Here is a 20873-nt window from a genome sequence, read left to right on the forward strand (position 1 = left end):
CTCTGGCTATCCATAGGATTAATGCCTCTCATCATCTTTTACACCTCTATCAGGTCATCTCTCATCCTCCATCGCTCCCAAGAACAGGGAGAACATATAAACTTCTTCCAGGCAGCCATGGGTTATGGGTACAGGCTTACTGCAGCTTTCAAATGAGAAATAGATGAAAATATTGGACAAAAAAAGTTGCAAGAGTGTAAGGCAAACGATGGAATTGGCTGAATTGTTGGCACAGAGTCAGTGGGCTGACCAACATCGTTCTGCTTGTTAATAATTCCAATTACAATAGCATTGCATTGAGGCTACATTCCATGGAGCTACTCATGCAGCTCAAATCAACATTCACCAGAGAATCAGATTCGGAATACAAGCAACACACATAAAAGTTGCTGGTGAACGCAGCAGGCCAGACAGCATCTCTAGGAAGAGGTACAGTCGACGTTTCTGGCCGAGGCCCTTCGTCAGGACAAACTGAAAGAAGAGATAGTAAGAGATTTGAAAGTGGGAGGGAGAAGGGGAGATCTGAAATGATAGGAGAAGACAGGAGGGGGAGGGATGGAGCCAAGAGCTGGAAAGTTGATTGGCAAAAGGGATATGAGAGGATCATGGGACAGGAGGCCGAGGGAGAAAGAAAAGTGGGAGGGGGGGAAACTCAGAGGATGGGCAAGAGGTATATAGAGAGAGGGACAGAGAGAGAAAAAGGAGAGAGAGAAAAAAGAGAATGTGTGTATATAAATAAATAATGGATGGAGTACGAGGGGGAGGTGGGGCATTAGCGGAAGTTTGAGAAGTCAATGTTCATGTCATCAGGTTGGAAGCTACCCAGACGGAATATAAGGTGTTGTTCCTCAAACCTGAGTGTGGCTTCATCTTGACAGTAGAGGAGGCCGTGGATAGACATATCAGAATGGGAATGGGATGTGGAATTAAAATGTGTACCCACTGGGAGATCCTGCTTTGACGTGGAATTAGATTCAGAATACTGTTTGTTTTGGTCTTGTACTTGCAGGATAGATGGAAACATGGTTGAAAGAGAGCAGAGCAAACTTACGAGAGACTGGAGGACCTGAGGTATAAGGAAAGATTGACCAAGTTAGGACTGCATTCTTTAGAACATAGAAGATTCAGAGATTTGATAGAACTATACAAAATTATGAAGAGAAGAGATAGGGTAAATATAAGCAGGCTTTTCCCAATGAGCTTGGGTGGGACTACATCCAGAGGTCGTGGTTAAGGGTGAAAGGTGAAAAGCTTAAGGGGAACATAAGGGGGAAACATCTTCGCTCAGAGGGCCGTGAGAGTGTGGAACGAGCTGCCAGTGCAACTGGTGTGTGCGAGCTCAATTTCAACATTTAAGAGAAGTTTGGATTGGTACACGGATGGTAAGGGTATGGAGGGCTATGGTCTCGGAGCAGGTTGAAGCGAGCAGGCAGTTTAAACAATTTTGGCATGGACTAGATGGGCCGAAGGGCCTGATTCTCTGCTGTACTTCTCTATGACTCTAAACCAGTTTCGGAACCAGTTTCTGAATGCAGTTTCGGAATGCAGATTCGGAATCAGATTCGGAATAATGTTTTGGAACGCAGTTCAGAATTAGGTTCGGAATACTTCCAGAATCTGCCCATGGATCTCAACTCAGTGCCATTCACCAGAAGTTATGGCATAAAACATTTGATGCTTATTGTCCCAGAGCTCTGAAAGACGTCTTTAAACTTCTGATTTATTGAGAATAATTGAGATACACCATGGAAAAGGTCTTTCCAGCCCTTTGCTGTTGTCCCTCTCTGTGCCTTGTAGCGCACTGGGCAACAGCCTTGCCTTTTCTTCAACATGTTTTGCCAAGTTGCTAGCTCGACACTCAATAGATGGAAAGGGTGCAAGGAGCCGCTGGGGACCACTCGATTGTCCAGTGCAGCTGCCACTACAGTACCGGCTGCCAACCCCGTGCTAGTCTATTTGTCACGGGGCAACTTACAATGACCAACTAACCTACCAACGGGTTGGATTGTGGGAGTGCAACTGGAGGAAACCCACATGATCACAGGGAGACGTTCAAACTCCTTACCGAGTATTGAACCCCGGTCGCCTGCATCGTAAACCGTTGTGCTAACCGCTACACTACTATGTCGTCCAGTGCAGGAACTCATGAATAAGTACGTCATAAGAATAGCTCGGGAGGTGACCACCCCCTGCATCTGCCACTTACCGTTCATGTTTTTAAAAAGGTTGAGAATAGGCAATATCTGACGATAGTAGGGAACCAATGCCTCACCCACCCGCTCTCCCGATACGACAAGATGCTGCAGGATTTTCAGTGTGGTACAAATAACATGCTTGTTCCGGGTGTTCAGGGCATCTGTGTAAGACAGGAAAGGGTTATGAGCCAGTGTTCTGATTAAATGCTCCCCGCTGAGATGATGGTGTATCATTAGCTGAGAGCAGTATTAGATCCCTGGCGTTCGCCTTCCCCAATTTCCATTTCTTTCTGCCAGCCAAGACTTATTAGCCTGTCCAGCATGTTTATGTAGCATTGAAGCTTTCTGTTATTATTTTGTCCTCGCACTGTTTATACCCCAAGGGACGTGAAAGCCTTTCAGTCATTCGCAGGAGTAAATGCCACATTTCTAATCAAGCGTCTGACCCATTAAAAAAAGCAAACAGTTTTGTATCTAAAATTCTGCAGACGCTGGAAGTACAGAGCTACACACACCAAATGCAGGAAAAGCTCAGCCGGTCAGGCAGCATCCACGGAAATGAATAAACAGTCAACGTTTCGGGACGAGACCCTTCCTCAGGACCTTGCATCAACCTGGGAAAACTCTACAAGTGGAACATCAGCTTATTACATTTTGGCTCTAAGAACAAATCATCAATCTGAAGTGGAAACTCTGCTTCACCTGATGAAGCTCTCAGCAATTTTGCTTGTTTTATCGAAGAGTTCTACAAGAAATTGGTGAGGCCATATTTCAAGATTCCACATTCAAAATAGTTTATTGCCATTCTTCAGTACATGAGTGTAAAGGAGAACAAAATGATTGTTATTCTAGATAAATATATTGTAAGTACATGTTATATTAACATAAGTATAAGTTTAGCTTATATGTATAGTCCACTCTCGTCCGTTTATTATTTGTTCTGTTAGCCAGTTTCTTGTCAGATGGACCCGGTTCCCTATCTATTGGTGCGGACCTTGTTAATCTGAGTGACATCCAAGCTGTCATGACTCTTTCTTTTCAAATCTTTTTTTATTATTATTATTATCCAAAATTAACACGAGCACATCGAAATAAGCAACACTTACAATGTCTCAAGAAAAAAAAAACATTATTTTAAAGATTAAAAAATTTTGGTGACTCGTCTTGCTCTTGTCACTCTCATCGGAGGTTTTTCTGGGCAGATTTAATGTAAGTGCAAGGGTCCAGCCCAAGTCCCCTACCGGGCCGCCACCACTGGGACCTGAACCCCAGACCCCCGCGCCATGGAGCCCAGATGGTTCCCGGTGTCGGCCACCAGACAGGACCCAAGATGCAGACCGTGCGAGGAATCCACTGAAATCATCCAGCACATAGTAGCAGGGTGCAAGATGCAGGCAGGGACAACACACACTGAATGGCACACCAGGGATTGTGTGCAGGGACATCTGCGCTGAGTATGGATTGGACGCTCCCAAGTCCAAATGGGAAACACAGAGAAGGAAGTGGAGAATGACAGAGCTCAGATCCTGTGGGACTTCCAAATACAGATTGATAAGCAGGTACTGGCTAACCAACCAGACACTGTAATACTGGACAAGAAACAGAAGAAAGCTATAGTAACAGACGTGGCAATCCTGAATGACAGTAACATCAGGAAGAAAGAATATGAGAAGCTGGAGAAATACCAGGGCTTGAAAGAGCAGATAGAAAGGATGTGGAAAGTTAAAATCAGAGTAATCCCAGTGGTGATATGAGCACTTGGAGCTGTGACACCTGGACTGTGAGAGTGGCTCCAACAAATCCCAGGAACAACATCTGAGATTTTGGTCCTGAAGAACGCACTACTGGAACAGCAAGGATAGTGGGCCAAACCCTCAAGCTCCCGGCCTCTGGTAGACGACCTGAGATTGAGGGAAAAATACACATACACACCACCCATGAGGGGTGAGAAAATAAGATTATTTGAACAGGAAATAATAAAGCAGTGGTTGTGGAGTGGGTGAGCAGTGGGAGGAGGTGTTAATCAACCTGATTATTCATGAATCTGGTGGTCCTGGTGTGGATGCTACATAGCCTCTTCCCTGATGGGAGTGGGACAAACAGCCCATGAGCAGTGTGGGTGGGATGCTTTATGTTATAAAAGATAAAATTTAATTTTAACTTGCATAGTAAAATGTATAGTTTTGTTATTTAGTGCGTTAATAAAGGAGCACACGTATCACTTAGCAACACACACAAAACACTGGAGGAACTCAGCAGGTCAGGCAGCATCTATGGAAAAGAGTAAACAGACAATGTTTTGGGTGTGATCCTTCTTCAGGACGGAGAAGGAATGGGGTTCGGGGCAATGCCTGAATTAAAGAGGCTAGCTGGAAAGTGATAGGTGAAGGCAGGAGGATGGGAAAGGTCAAGGGCTTGGAGAAGAAGGAATCTGATAGGAGAGGAGAGTGGACTACAGGAGAAAGGGAAGAAGGAGGGGACCCAGGGGAAGTAATAGGTAGGTGATAAGAAGTAAAAGATCAGAATGGGGAATACAGGAAGTGGGAGAGAGGGGAAATTTTGTTCACCAGAAGGTTCACCTTATATTCATGGCGTCAGATTGGAGGCTACCCAGACAGAATACAGAGTGTTGCTCCTCCACCCTGAGGAGGCCGTGGATGGGCACGTTGGAACGGGAATTAAAATGTTTGGCCACTGGGAAGTCCTGCTTGTGGCAAATGGTGCGGAGGTGCTCCATGAAGTGGTTCCCCAAATTGCGACGGGTCTCACTAATGTAGAGGAGGCTGCCATTGGGAGAACCAGATACAATAGATGACCCCAGCAGATTCGCAGCTGAAGTGTTGCCTCACCTTGAAGGACTGTTTGGGGCCCTGAATGGAGCTGAGGGAGGAGTTGTATGGGCAGATGTATTTGTGATAATACTATATCACAAATTTGTTTTTCTTTAATATATTGATAACAGTATTTCAATATAATTAGTTTCTTTTGTGATCCAGGGTATTTTATTGTATCAATTAAAATACATAATTCTGAGAAGGGGTCCATAGGCTTCACTGGACTGCCAAAAGGTTCATGGCATAACAAGGTTCAGAACCCCTAGTTTAGGATGAGCGGGGAGAGATCGAGTAAGAGCCTAAGGGGAAACGTTTACACATAGAAGGCAGTCATTACATGGAATGACATGGAATGAGCTGCTGAAAGAAGTGGTTGTAGCAGGTATATAAGCAATATTCAAAATACACTTGGACAGGTCCATGGGTAGGATATCGTCAGAAAGATCTGGGTCAAATACAGAAAAATGGGATTTTCTTTGATGGGAATGTGAGTTGGCATGGCGTAGCTGGGCTGAAGAGCTTGATTCCATGCTGAATCATTGCATGATCTTCATCATAACAAAATGCCCTGGTGGAGTCAAGAAACCCAACTCAATATCAAATTACATAAGCACACATTAGGGCAGGAGTGGGTCTTGAAGAAGTGAGGCCAAGAGACAGAGAGTGAAGTGGAGAGCTTTGGTCATGAAAGGTTTGTTTCTCTGAAGTAGAATGATACCAGTTTAATCAAAGGTCAACACTGGGATGTATGGATAAGCTTAGAAGAGTTAATGAGGATGTCTTACAATACCACAAGACCATCAGACAACTTGAGGTATTTGGAAGAAGAATTGTAAAATTGATAAGTCTTACAATGCCCTTGAGTGGAAAATCCTACAGAAAAGTCATGGATACAGCCCAGTCCATCACATGCAAAGCCCTCCCCACCATTGACCACGTCTATATGAAGTGCTGTCACAGGAAAGAAGCATCCATCAATAGAGACCCCCACCACCCAGAACATGCACTCTTCTCACTTTTGCCATTAGGAAGAAGGTACAGGAGCCTCACAACTCGCACCACCATGTTCAGGAATAGTTATTACCCCTAAACCGTCAGGCTCTTAAACCAAAGGGGATAACTTGCCCCATCATTGAAATGCTCCCATAATGTATGGACTCACTTTCAATGACTCTTCATCTCATGTTCTTAATATTTATTACTTATTTATTATTATTATTATTTCTTTCTCTTTGTATTTGCACAGTTTGTTGTCTTCTGCACCCTGGCTGAACACCAACATTGGTACTGTTTCATCGATACTACTATGGTTATTATTCCATTATGGATTTATTGAGTATGCCCACAAGAATATGAATCTCAGGGTTGTATATGGAGACATACTTTGATAATAAATTTACTTTGAATTTTGCGGATAAAATTTTAAATGGGTGTGTGGGTTAACTTAGAGCTCTGCAGATTGTTGGTTGACAGGACTTCTTAATTGGAAGCCAGTCTAAATTAGATACGAGGGGTAATGGGTGAATGGTAATTGGACAGTGAGCATCCCTGTCTTATAGCTCCAGTGACCTGGGTTCTGTCTGTGTGAAATTTACATGTTTCTCCTGCAACCACACAAGTATCCCTCAGGTACTCAGATTTTCCTCCGGCATCTTAAAGCTACCGGCCATCCCTGAGGTAATGAAAGTGTTCCATTGTTTTCCTGACATCTCCTAGTCATTTTTTTCCATGTCAGAAAATACACAAAATGCACTCGATTTAGTAACTTCTTCCACAGTGCACAAGACAGATTTAAAAGAACAATTGCTAGAAGTGGAGAGACAGAGAGAGAGAGAGAGAGAGACAGAGAGAGACAGAGGCAGACAGATGAGACACAGAGAGAGGGACAGAGACAAAGGCAGAGAGATAGAACAATTACTAATAGTGGAGAGGCACAGAGAGAGAGAGAGAGGGGGAGAGGCAGAGACAGACAGATGAGACACAGAGACAGAGGCAGAGAGACAAGACACAGAGAGAGGGAGAGGCAGACTGATAAGGCACAGAGAGAGGGAGAGACCGAGGCAGTCAGATGAGACAGAGACAGAGAGACAGAACAATTACTAAAAGTGGATAGAGAGAGAGTGAGAGAGAGAGAGAGAGAGACAGACAGAGGCAGAACTACTTTTGCCATTTGTAGGGACCAACATGTGGACATACTCTATGTCAGGCTTTCTAATTTATTAATTTAATGACATTCAGCATGGTAAACCACAAAGCACATCTACATGAAATGCGGTCGCAGGAAAGCAGCATCCATCTTCAGATATCCCCGCCACCCAGGCCATGCTCTTTTCTCGCTGCTGCCATCAGGAAGAAGGTACAGGAGCCTCAGGACTTGCACCATCAGGTTCAAAAACAGTTACTACCCGTCAACCATCACCCTCAGCCTTTTGATTCCTGACTTTGTCTGAGGTCTTACCAACATCTGCCTCCGCAGTCTCTCCGCAAACTCTTCTGGCACTCTGTTTCCCATCCCCTTGCAACTTCTTGTTTAAACCCACAGTGCAGCATCAACAAACCTTCCCGCTGGGGTATTAGTCCCCCTCCAGTTCAGATGCAAACTTCCCCTTCTATACAGGTTCCACCTTCTCTGGAAGAGAGCCCAATAATCTAAAAATCTTATGCCCTCTCTCTTAAACCAACTCTTTAGCCATGTATTAAACTGTATAATCTGCCTAGTTCTGGCCTCACTAGCATGTGGTATGGGTAGGGATCTTGAGATCACAACCCTGGAGATCCTGCCCTTTAACTTAGCACCTAACTCCATGAACACTCTCTGCAGAACCTCATAACTCATCCTACCCATGTCATTGGTACATACACGGACCACGACTTCTGGCTCTTCACTCTCCCACTTAAGAATGTTGAGGATTCAATCCAAGATACTCCGAAACCTTACACCTGGGAAGCAACATACCATCCGGGAATCCCGTTCTCACCTACAGAACCTCCTGTCTGTTCCTCTAACTAACAAATCACCTATCTCCACAGCATGCCTCTTCTTCTCCCTTCCCTTCTGAGTCACAGAGGCAGACTTAATGCCAGAGACTGTGACTTTCCTCTGTTAGGTCATCCCTACTGACAGTATCCAAAGTGATATACCTGCTGTTGAGGGCAAACGAGTACAGAGAAAATTTACAAGGATGTTGCTGGGTCTGGAGGACCTGAGTTATAAGGAAAGATTGAATAAGTTAGGACTTTATTCCTTAGAACGTAGAAGACTGAGAGGAGATTTGAGAAATGTATGCAAAATTATGAGGGGTATAGATAGAGTAAATACAAACAGTCTTTTTCCACTGAGGTTGAGTGGGACTACAGCCAGAGATCATAGGTTAAGGATGAAAGGTGAGAAGTTTAAGGGTAACATGAGGGGTAACTTCTTCGCTCAGGGGGTCATGAGAGTGTGGAATGAGCTGCCAGCACACGTAATGCATGTGAGATCGATTTCAATGTTTAAACGAAGTTTGGATAGGTACAGGGATGGTGGGGTTATGGAGGGCTGTGATGCCCGCACACGTTGATGGGAGAAGGCAGTTTAAATGCTTTCACCATGGACTAAACGTTTCTCTGTTGTACTTCCCTATGACTCTATAACCTGGTGCAAAATCCTTCTCGGAAGTCGGAGCTTAGGTTGATGGCAGCTAACAGCAACCCCTTTGCTTGCATCTTTGGGAGCAGCGCTATTTCTATCTTTAATATCTCTTTTTTTTCCTTTTCAGGGTTATTTTGAAGACCCTGACCTGGAGTTACACTCTGACTGGTTCTTTGCGGGAATGGGACCAGCTCTCAGGGCCTCACGTCTGGCTACTTTTCGATATGCCAAGGGCACAGCCTGGAAGACCAGCACGCCTTCAGGGTGCCGGATCTTCGTGCCTCTGGAGGCGGGTGGATTCGAGCTCGGTGCCATCGCCTGATGTGTCGTGGGAGTACACGGAAGATCGAAAGCAGCGAGCTGGCTGCTGGCTGTGTGCCCAGAGACTCGAGTTCTTTGGGCATAGAGCTCGGAAAAAGTGACTTTTAACGCCATAAATCGGCGAATTGTTTTGTTTTGCCTTCCCTCTTGCTGTGAAATGGGGACATCTCTTTTTCCCTTATTAGGGAGAGAGAGAGCCTGTGGTATGTCGAATTACCAGGTGAACAAGTAGTCTTTTGGGTACTACAAGTCTGTGTCTTTATTGATGCTTTGCTGCATGCTTGAGTGCTCGATGGAAGGTGCAGATGCTTTTTTGTTGGTGAGGGAGGGGAGTCGTTGCTTTGCTGCTGTTTGTGTGTGGGAGGGGGAGCTGGAGGGGCTTTGGGGTTCTAACATTTAACTGTTATTCATTCGTTGGGGCACTCCTCTGTTTTCCTGGATGCTTGCGAAGAAAAAGAATTTCAGGATGTATATTGTATACATTTCTCTGACATTAAATGTAACTATTGAAAAAGAAGTGGTATTCATAGGCAGTTGATAAATCTGATCACGGACGAGACAAAACTGTCCCTGAATTCTGGTCTCCCCAGTATAGGAAGGATGTTGAATCCATGGAGAGGGTGCAGAAGAGGTTTATCAGGATGCTGCCTGGTTTAGAGAGCATGTGTTATCACAAGAGGCTGGACAAACTTGGGTTGTTTCCTTTGGAGTTGCGGAGGCTGAGGCTAGATCTGATAGAGGTTTATAAGATTATGAGAGGCATAGATAGAGTAAACAGACAGTATCTGTTTCCCAGGGTTGAAATGTCTAATACCAGAGGGCATGCATTGAAGGTGAGAGGGGGCAGTTCAAGGGGGATGTGAGGGGTAGGATTTTTTACTCGGAGAGTGGTGGATGCCAGGAATGCACTGCCTGGTATGGAGGCTTTTAAGAGACATTTGGATAGGCACATGTATGCGAGAAAGATGGAGGGATCTGGACATTGTGCAGGCAGGAGGGATTTGTTTTTGGGGGTCTTTGATTTCATTTTAACTGGGTTGGCACAACATTGTGGGCTGAAGGGCCTATTCTTGTACAGCCCTGTTCTGCGTTCTATACTCACTGCTGAATACACCACTAGTCTTAAGAGCAGCAATGAAGGTTCTTCATCCCTGGCGGTGTTAAGAGCTTCCTTCATCATGTCAGTAACTTCCTCTTGGTTTTCACTACTGTCAGGCATGCAATTCTCAAATGGAAAATACCATCACACTCAGATGTAGAAGGATTCTTCACTGCTGTTTCTGCAAAACCTTTGTTTTACAAGGCAGAGCTGTTGGCCCTGAGCTGAACCCACGAACCTGGAGGACCAATGGTTCACTCGTAGTTTGACCTCTACCCTTTGATCTGTTTGGCATTGGTGACCCTACCAAGAGCCAAAGCACAACGCCCTGACTCCAGCCAGCATAGCTGTCCGGGTCATTGAGGCACGCAAGCCTCCAAACCCAACGGCGAAGTTGTGATCCTCTTGAAGGTCGATGTTCTATGTTAATTGTTGAGTGTGGGCCTTCAGGCTTCTGTACCTCTTCCCCCATGGTAGCAATGAGAAGAAAACATATCCTCCATGGGGAGGGTGCTGCGTGATGGCCGAGGCCCCTCCTCAATTGTGGCGAATACAGCATCTGATCAGTCACATACAGTGTAACATGTGATGCTGAACATTACATACAGACAGTTACGTTCCCTTGTGCCTGCTACCCTTGTCAATGACGAATCAGAGGTGCAGGGAGTGAGCCAGTTCAAGTTCCTGGGTGTCAATATCTCTGAGGATCTAACCTGGACCCAACAGCTACAAAGAAGGCAAGACAGCGGCTATATTTCATCAGGAGTTTGAGTTGATTCGGTACCAACTCACCAACTCAACAGAGACACTCAAAAATTTCTACAGATGTACAGTGGAGAGTTTTCTAACCGGCTGCATCCCCATCTGGTATGGAGGGGATTAGGGTGGTGGTGTGGGGTTACTGCATCGGTTCGAAATAAGCTACAGAAAGTCATGAACTCAGGCAGCTCCATCATGGGCACTAGCCTCTGTCGTATCCAAGACATCTTCAAGGAGAGCAGTGCCTGAAAAAGGCAATTAACAACTCCTTATCACCCAGGTCATGCCATCTTGTCATTGCTGCCGTCAGGGAGGAGGTACAGAAGCCTGAAGGCACACACTCAATGATTCAGGAACAGTTTAGACAATAGACAATAGACAATAGGTGCAGGAGTAGGCCATTCAGCCCTTTGAGCCAGCACCGCCATTCACTGTGATCATGGCTGATCACCCACAATCAGTATCCAGTTCCTGCCTTATCCCCGTAACCTTTGATTCTGCTATCTTTAAGAGCTCTATCCATCTCTTTCTTGAAAGCATCCAGAGACTTGGCCTCCACAACCTTCTGGGTCAGAGCATTCCATATATCCACCACTCTCTGGGTGAAAAAGTTTTTCCTCAACTCCGTTCTAAATGGCCTACCCCTTATTCTTAAACTGTGGCTTCTGGTTCTGGACTCACCCATCAACAGGAACATGCTTCCTGCCTCCAGCGCGTCCAATCCCTCAATAATCTTACATGTTTCAATAAGCTCCCATCTCAGCCTTCTAAATTCCAGTTTCTTCCCCTCTGCCGTCCGATTTCCGAATGGACATTGAACCCATGAACACCACCTCACTACTTATGTAATTTAACTATTCAATATATATATACTTACTGTAATTCTCAGTTTTTTATTGTGTAATGCATTGTACTGATCCGCAAAGACAACAAATTTCACAACGTATGCTGGTGATATTAATCCTGATTCTGATTCCCCATGGCTTGGGAGTTGTGGTTAAGACAGCACTGGTAAAAATTACTATGTATTTTATAAATGTTGCCCTGCAGGTGAAACTGTTTTTGTCTGAGCTTTTATCTAACAAAGTACATTAATTATTGCTGCATTGCTTTTTAAATCCTCTCAACAATCTTTTTGTCTCTAATTTAACATCCATTTGTTCCAGCAAGCAACTTATCTTAATTAGTGCCTCCCCATTATTTCACATTTTTGGCCCACTCTATTTCTCCCAGTTGTGTCTCACTAGTTCCATTAACTGCCTGCTAACTGAAATGCCTGCATCTGCCTTCCACTTTGTTTTCATTAAGGTGTGGCGCAGAAGGGCTATTGCACAGGATTGAAACAAGCTGCAGCAAGTCGTAAACTTAGTCAGTTCCATCCTTGGCACCAGCCTCTGTAGTATCCAGGGCATCTTCAAGGTACGATCCCTCTTGGCATCCATCATTAAGGACCCTCATCACCCAGGTCATGCCTTGTTCTTATTGGTACCGTCTGGAAGGAGGTGCAGAAGCCTCAGTGATTCAGGAACAGCTTCTTCCCCTCTGCCGTCCAATTTCTGAACGGACATTGAACCCATAAACACCGTCTCACTACTTTTTCATTTCTATTTTTGCACTGTTTATTTAATTGAAATAATTAGTTGCACTAATTAGTTAAATTAAATAAGTTGTGAAAAAATAGAAATTAAAAAAAGTAGTGAGCTAGTGTTCATGGATATGATGTCCATTCTTCTCTAGACTTATACACATATATATATAGGTACATACTTATATCTATATCTTTGTGTGTGTGTGTGTGTGTGTGTGTGTGTGTGTGTGTGTGCGCGCACGCGCGACATGTGCCAATGATATTAAACCTGATTCTGACTCTGAGAAGATAAACCCTACCCAAGGCAGTGTGGTTGTCTCTCAGTTGTCAACCCTGTTGTCACGTGAACAAAGAGACGTAGCTGGTAGATATAAAAGTAGCCTTTTATTCAACAACATGAAACCCTCTCTGAAGAGGCCTGTTCGACCCAATATTACCTGACATTTTAGATGCTAATGATAAAGGACCAGTCTATAGTCACAATGTATCTACAACGCTTCCTTTGAATTACATATAATTCACACACCTCCTTCTTCGCACCCACACTCCAGACACCCAAAATATATGTTCATCAGCGTTGTCTGGTTTTCAGTCAACGGGCATCCAGGAAGCCAATTGTCCAGGGCTGCATTTTAATTCTAATCAACCCATTTTCAGATCTGAACATTGGTTACTGAAGTTAATAGTTTGCTATATAACCTGACTCCAGAAGACACTCTAACAAGTACCCCCATCTCTGTGCCCAACAGGTCTGGATCTAAACTCCATTCCACTGGTGCTTTTTCTGCTGCGTTCATGATTGGCGGTGGTGGGGGTAGGAGGAGGGGGAATCGGTGATTCAGCTGGTGCAACTGGGGGTTGGATGGGGGTTAATGCCTTATGTGAAGGGAGGGAGGGAGGCCTTTGGGATTTTGATGTTTCTATTGTTCTCTAGGGTTTCTTGTTTTTTTTTGGATCTCTTGTTAAGAGGATGAATGTCAGGTTGTACATTGTATACATACTCTGATATTAAATGCACTTTGAAACTTTGAAAATTAATTCATGGAAGTGGTTGAGGCAAGTGGAATAGTATCGACTAAGAAGGACTTGGAAAGATACATTGGAGATATATTTGACGGATATAGGCCAAATGTAGGAAATTGGGACTAGCTGGGTAGACACTGTGGTTGGCATGGACTTGATGGGCCAAAGGGTCTGTATCCGTGCTGTATTGTTCCATGACTCTATAAGCCTTGGATGATGCCTCAATTCAGGATGAATGAGATATTGCATTTTACATGATTGAATTTTAAAGAATATAAGGGACCACAAAGTCACAACAACAACCTTGCACTCAGTAACACCAAGAAAATGATTGCAGACCCCGGGAAAAGGATGTCAGGAGATCACAAACTGGGGCTCATCGAGGGGTCAGCAGTGGAAAGGGTGAGCAGTTTCAAGTCCCTGGATGCCAACACCTTCGTAGGTCTATCCTGGGCTCAACATATTGATGCAATTACAAATACGGCAGGGCAGCAGTTATATTTCATTAGGAATTTGAGGAGATTTGGTATGCCCCTAAAGACTCAAGCAAATCCCTACAGATGCACTGCGGAGAGCATTCCGACTGGTTGCATCACTGGGTATGGTGCGGCCGTTGCACAGGGTTGGAAGAAAGCTGCAGAGCGCTGTAGACTTGGCCAGCTTCATCATGGGCACCAGCCTCCCATGTATCAACTTCATTAAGTGATGCCTCCAGAACAGGGGTTCCCGACCTTCTTAACGCTATGGACCAATGCCATTAAGCAAGGGGTCCGTGGACCACAGGTTGGGAAGCCCTGCTCTAGAAAGAGACATCCACCATTAAGAGTCCTCGCCGTCCAGGACATGCCCTCACCTCATTGCGACCATCAGGGAAGAGGAACAAGAGCCTAACGACACACACTCAATATTTCAGGAACAGCTTCTTCCCCTCCACCATCAGATTTCTGAATGGAGAATGAACCCATGAACACTGCCCCACTGTTTATTTACTCTTTAATATTCCAACTGTGACTTATAGTAACCTTTTTATGTATTTCACTGTAGTCTTACCACAAAAGATCAAATTTCATGGCATATGTCAATAATGATAAACCTGATTCTGGAGTCCAGTGGTTCAATGGTTAAATTTAATATCAGGGAACATATTCCACCCGAAGTTCTTACTCTTCACAGACATCCACGAAACAGAAAACACCGCAAAGAATGAATGATAGAAGCATCAGAACTGAAAACTGCCCCCTCCCCTCCTACGCACTAGTAGCAGCAGAGGCATCAACCCTCCCCCAACTTCCTCCGGCAAAAGCACTGACCCTCCCCCCATCGTGCAAGCAATAGAAGTGCCCCCAAAGAGACCTTGATCCAGAGTCCATCAAAAAACTACTGTCCATCCCAACACTTCGACATCTCAGATCTAGCGAGGGAGAGAGGGAGATATTGCTCCTGCCAATAGCTCGCTGTTTTGATGTTATGTACAGCAATACAGCATTGATACAGGCCCTTTGGCCCAACTCACCCACCTAAGCGAGTCCCATTTGCCCACATTTTGCTCATATCCCTCTCAACCAGGGGTCCCCAACCATTTTTATGCCATGGACCCATACCATTAACCGAGGGATTGGGAACCCTTTCTGGAAAGATCTTCTCACCAGGTATCCATCCAAATATCTTTTCAATGTTCATATCGGTACCTGTCTCAACCATTTCCTGTCGCAGCTTGCGCCACATACTTACCACCCACTGCAAGAAGGTGCCTCCTCTACACAACATGTTGAAAATTGTTGAATCTTAGAGATCTGCTCATTCTATTTTTTTTCCTATGCATTTTTTTTATACAGACTAAACATTGAGGTCTGTACTTGAAGTGAAGTATGAAACCACTAGAACCATTTTTATTATTAAACTCTCATAGACAATAAGACCTTAAGACAATAAGAAAGTTTCTGTAATGACTCCCAATCAGCTGATTGAGAAGTTTATGAAGGCCAAGCATTGGAGGTCACACCACAAGTAAACAGTGCACTGATGATACCCCCTCGGACGGAGGTGAAACATTTGCAAATGGTTTGCCGAGATTGGAGAACAACTCAACTCAACCACCAACTATGCATTTTCGGAGTTATTTCCACGACCATAAGACATAGGAGCAGATTTAGGCCATTCGGCCCATCAACTCTGTTCCACCACTCCATCTTGGCTGATTTATTCCCTCAATCAAAAATGGGAAAACATTATTTTTTCCTTGGCTCAATTAAATTATCTGAATGCAAGATTGCAAGAATGGAAAAGGGCAATGCCTCCAAAAGTAATTGTATCATGGTTGGGTTGAATTGTTCTCTGATCCTAGCAATTTACTTGCAAGTAAATTACCAAGTTTGGAGAACATTTCAACCCAACCGTCAGCCACCCAAGCTACACATCTTCCAAATTGTTTCCAATCGTACCATGCTTTCAAACCAACCTCCTTCAGTCTGGTTGCTTGGCATGGATGTTCTTTAAATATTAGCACCAAATATGGAAGATTGCCAAAACTATTCCTTTTCAATAAAAGGTTTATTCCTCTTTTTGCATGTTTGATGGTCTTGTTTTGTGTTTTTTTTTAAAAATGGGTGCTTCTTTGTGGCTGCCTGCAAGGAGATGAATCTCAAGGTTGGATACTATATACATACATTGATAATAGATCGACTTTGAACTTTGAACCCAGTGACTCTGTTTTCATGTGTACTGTACTTCTGCAGGAATGGTTAGTTCTTGGAAAATAGAAGACAAACAACAAAGATAGTGAAATTGTTTGGTGTTAATTCTGAACTTTAGTATTATGCAAAGTTGATTTCTACTACAATAAGGTGGATTCTACCTTTTACTCAGACACCCATTCATGTATCCACCCGAAGCACGCAAGATAGAGAACTCGCTTTATTGGAGGGTTCTGATGGAGGGTCTTGGCCAAAACATCGACTATTTATTCTCCTCCATAGATGCTGCCTGACCTGCTGAGTTGCTGCAGCATTTTGTGTGTGTTCCTCACTTTAGTAATATAGTGGACAGCAATCCTTTATCTCAGATGCAGAGCTCCATGAAGAGGAGCCGAGTAGTAGTCCAATATTTATCCTTCAGTTAGCATTACCAAATCCAATTGGATTGTGGGATCTTTCTATGTACTAACTAGCTACCATGCTGCCAATAATTCAACAATGATCACACCTCAAAAATAATCCTTTGGCTGTAAGAACCCACCCACCCTGGAGATATTCTCTTCTCCCATCGGACAGAAGATACAAGATCTCGAAAGCACATACTATCAGACTTAAGAACAGCTTCTATCTCACTGTTATAAGACTCTAAGATGGTGTGGCACTCACAAAATACTGGAGGATCTCAGCAGGTCAGGCAGCATCTATGAGTAAAGAATAAACAGTTGACATTTCAGGCTGAGACCTTTCTTCAGGTCCGGGTCTCAGGCCAAAACGTCGGCTGTTTATTCTTTTCCATAGATGCTGCCTGACCTGCTGAGTTCCTCCAGCATTTTGATGTGTGTTGATTTGAATTTCCAGCATCTTCAGACTCCCTTGTGTTTGTGATTGACAATAAAATGGTCCCCCAGTACGATAAGATAGACTCTACCTCACAATCCACCTCGTAATGACCTTGAACCTTCTGGCCTACCTGCACTGCACTTTCCCTGTGGCTGTTACACTCTATTCCGCATTGTTATTTTCTTACCTTGTACTACCCCGATGCACTCTGTAACGAATTGATCTGTATGAACAGTATACAAGAGAAACTTTTTCATGGGATGTAAGATGCAAAAGCCTGCAAGCATGTACCTGTAGGCTCAAGGACAGTTTCTATCCCTCTGCTATGAGGCTATTAAATGGTTCCCAAGTACAATAAAATGGATCCTTGAGTTCACAATCTACAGCTGCGGCTCAATCTGTGGTTCTCTGTGAGTGGTAGGTTCTCGGACTCGAAGTGTGGCCTGGCATTTTAGTATCTCCAGGTGCAGCCTGGAAGATGTGGGCCTTTGGGGTGTGGCCTCCTGGACGACCCGGTTCCTCGCCAACGTCACTGACTGGAATGTCGCAGGAGAATGAGACATCGAGACAGCAGGCGGCGTGCGCTGCTGTCGGAAGAAGGCCCCTGCACTCAAGAGGTCCCCCCTCACTCTTTGAGGGAGGGTGAGAGCCTGTCGGTCCTCAAGTCAGGGGACTAAGAGAAGCGAAGCAGAAGATTGTAATGTCAGAAAAGGGAGCTGCTGGCCTCCCGCTCTTGTTGTTGCAGGAACGGTCCCTCTCTCCCTTGCTGGTGAGAGAGAACCTGTCAGAGATGCCAAAGTCAGTCCTGCCGAAGGGGTTTCAGCCCGAAATATCGATTATAGTCTTTTCCTAGGTGCTGCCTGATGCACTATCAATTATTCCAAAAGAGTGGAAATAGAGTAAATACTGAAAGACTTTTATCAACAGTAAATGGACACACGTCCATGCTGAATATCTGCCCTGGACTCAGGGAGGAGCAGTGACACAATCGCCTTTATTCAGGGGTCTGTGGGCGGAGCCACAGGGGTAGTCAGCAGAGGGGCGTGTCCAGGCATGTCCAGACAGGTAAACTTTATACACATGGTTTACCACACTGCCTGGCCCGCTGGTTTCTTTCAGCATCTTGTGTGTGTTGCTCGGATTTCCAGCATCTGCAGACTTTCTCTTGTCTGAGATGCCAAAGTGCTGGGTTAATGTACTGATGTTTTTGAAGGACTCTAGATCAAGGTCTCTTTGGGGGCTTTTGCTATTGCTTGCATGGCGGGTGGGGCTGGGTCGGTGCTTTAGCTGGTGCAGGTGAGGGGGGGGCTGAAGCTTTTGCTGCTGCTTGTGCGTGGGAGGGGGAAGGGGGTGTGGCATTCTGATGCTTCTGTCATTCATTCTTTGGAGTTTTTTACTGTTTTGTGGGCGTCTGTGAAGAGTGAGAATTTCAGGTTGTATACTGTGTACATTCTCTGACATTAAATTGAACAATTTAATCCGTTTGAACCATCTACCTGATTGCACCCTTGCCTCTTATTGTCTTCCTGTACTGCACCTTCCCTGTAGCTGTTACACTTTTTTCTGCATTCTGATATTATTTTACCTCGGTGCACTGCGTAGTGAATTGATCTGTATGAACAGTATGGAAGATAACCTTTTCACTGCACGTCAGTACATGTGTCAATAAATAAAGCAATTCCTATGTCATGGAAGGTGCTACTCAACTGTAAATCTTTCTTTAAACTGGAAGCACCCAAGTTCTGTAAAGAGCTACAGTTTAATAATGAAAGGAAAATGATTCGAAAGACTCAGAGAGGTATACAAATAACCAGGACCTTTGGCTTATGCCAACCATCAACCACACATTTACTCGGATTGTACTTTAATTAGGGTGACATGGCAGCACAATGGTCAGCACAATGGTTTACAGTACAGGCGACCCGGGTTCAATTCCCGCTGCTGCCTGTAAAGAGTTTGTACGTTCTCCCCGTGACCGCGTGCGTTTCCTCTTGGTGCTGCAGATTCTAACTCCACTGACGGGTTGGTAGGTTAATTAGTTAGTATAAACTGTCCTGTGATTCAGGGAGGATTAAATTGGGGGGGTTGCTGGGCAGCCAGAAGGGCCAATTCCCTGCTGTATCTCAATGAATAAAATTTACAAAATAAGGAGGAGAATAAAGAGCTGATGTTTCAGGCTGAGATGTTCACCAGGACTGGAAAGAAAGGGGAGAGAAGCCAGAATAATAATCTACAGCACATTAAATAAAAATCTATATATACAATAACAAATATATATACTAAACAAATCAAATTAACTAGGTTAGAGGGGAACGCAAATAAACAGGTCCTTTGGCCCACGCCAACAATCAAACACCCTTTTACTCCAATTGTACATTGATTCCATTGTCAAGAGAGAGAGCGGAAAGTATAAAATAAAGCAGATGTGGAATTCTGAGCAACACGCACAAAATGCTGGAGGATCTCACCAGGTCAGGCAGCATCTATGGAAATGCATAAGCAGTCAACGTTTCAGACCAAGATCCATCTTCAGGATTGGAAAGGAAGGGGGAAGATGCCAGAATAAGAAGGTGGGGTAAGGGGAAGGAGGGTGGCTAGAAGGTGACGGGCGAAGCCAGGTGGGTGGGAAAGATTAGAGGACTGGGGAGGAAGGAATCTGATTGGAGAGGAGAGTGGACCATAGGAGAAAGGGAAGGAGGAGAGGCACCCGGGGGAGGAGATAGGCAGCTGAGAAGAGGGAAGAGGACCTAGTGGGGAACTGAAGAAGCGGAAAGGGGGAGGGGAAATTTATTTTTCAGTGAAACTCTTGTCTAGGTTTCCAATTGTAACACTATCATTTAATTATAATATCTTTCAATCCTCCAGCCAAGCTGCAAAACTGGGCCACATATAGAAATGTTTTGACATCTGTTGGTGGAATTCAAAGCGTTATGACACTTCATCTTTCATTCTGCCGTGAGCCAAAGAGACTTTCAGGAAAACTGATGACTAAATCAAAAGATATTTTCAATCAGACCATCTCTCCTGAGAAGAGTGACACTTACGTACACAAGGCTCCGCTTTATATTCATGCTCCATGAAATCTGCTTGCCATCAGAGTTTGATTCATGGTGTACTTGTTTGTGTTTTAATAGATTGCTCTCCATCGAGACCCCAATTCAAGGTGCCCCTTGTTAATATATGACCAGACAGGTGCTCCCAGCCCGCTGCATCGTTTTGGGAGTCCAGATAATGATGGCCAATTGACTGTCCCTATCCAGACTCCCAAATAAAGTTCAAGGTTCAAAGTAAATTTATTATCAAAGTACATATACGTAGGGTGGTGGGGTGGAGATATGTCTCTACCAAAGGAGATGTAAGGCACTACTTCCCTCCGCTAAGCTTGCGGGTCACCCTTGGGCAAGGTGTAGCACCTGCTTAGCCCCCAGATCAGGGTCACATGAAGCCACGGGAGCAGCTGGTGCACATCACAGGTCCTGGTTATGCGACCGCTGACACCGGGCAGACAATCTCTGAAGAGTATTGATAATAGCTGGAGTCACCCGTCTTGTAAAGACACGGCACCAGAAGAAAACGGCTTCCGAAAAACAATTTGCCAAGAACAATCGTGATCATCCAGGTCATATAACACGGCATATAATGATGATGATGATAAGGGCAAGTTTAGACACAGCAAAATGCCTACCTCTGTCAAACAGTTAAAGGACTCATTTTCAAGACCCCTGTGCAGAGACCATTACATCATCTAATCATCGTCAGAGAGATGGTTGCTATAAGCAAATTGGCTGTCACACTTCTGATCGCACAAGAGTAGATATTACTTGCTGCTCTTGGTTAACACACTGATGCAGCAGTTAACACAGCAGCCTCCCTTCTCCAAGACTCCATGT

The 20873-nt window shown here is 44.5% G+C and overlaps 1 protein-coding gene across 3 annotated transcripts in view; it reads right to left on the reverse strand.

The window, feature by feature from the left end:
• pacrg (PARK2 co-regulated) overlaps positions 1-20873 on the reverse strand; it is a 482128-nt gene that overhangs the window by 143649 nt on the left and 317606 nt on the right. For 2 of the 3 annotated variants that reach the window (XM_072246199.1, XM_072246201.1), the window contains one exon: positions 2207-2356. The exons of the other annotated variant lie outside the window; for it this stretch is intronic. In XM_072246199.1, the coding sequence (XP_072102300.1) occupies positions 2207-2356 (150 nt within the window). The remainder of the gene's footprint in view (positions 1-2206; positions 2357-20873) is intronic. 3 annotated transcript variants of the gene reach the window in all.

The sequence above is a fragment of the Mobula birostris genome, chromosome 29, assembly GCF_030028105.1.
Source record: "Mobula birostris isolate sMobBir1 chromosome 29, sMobBir1.hap1, whole genome shotgun sequence".
NCBI lineage: Eukaryota > Metazoa > Chordata > Chondrichthyes > Myliobatiformes > Myliobatidae > Mobula > Mobula birostris.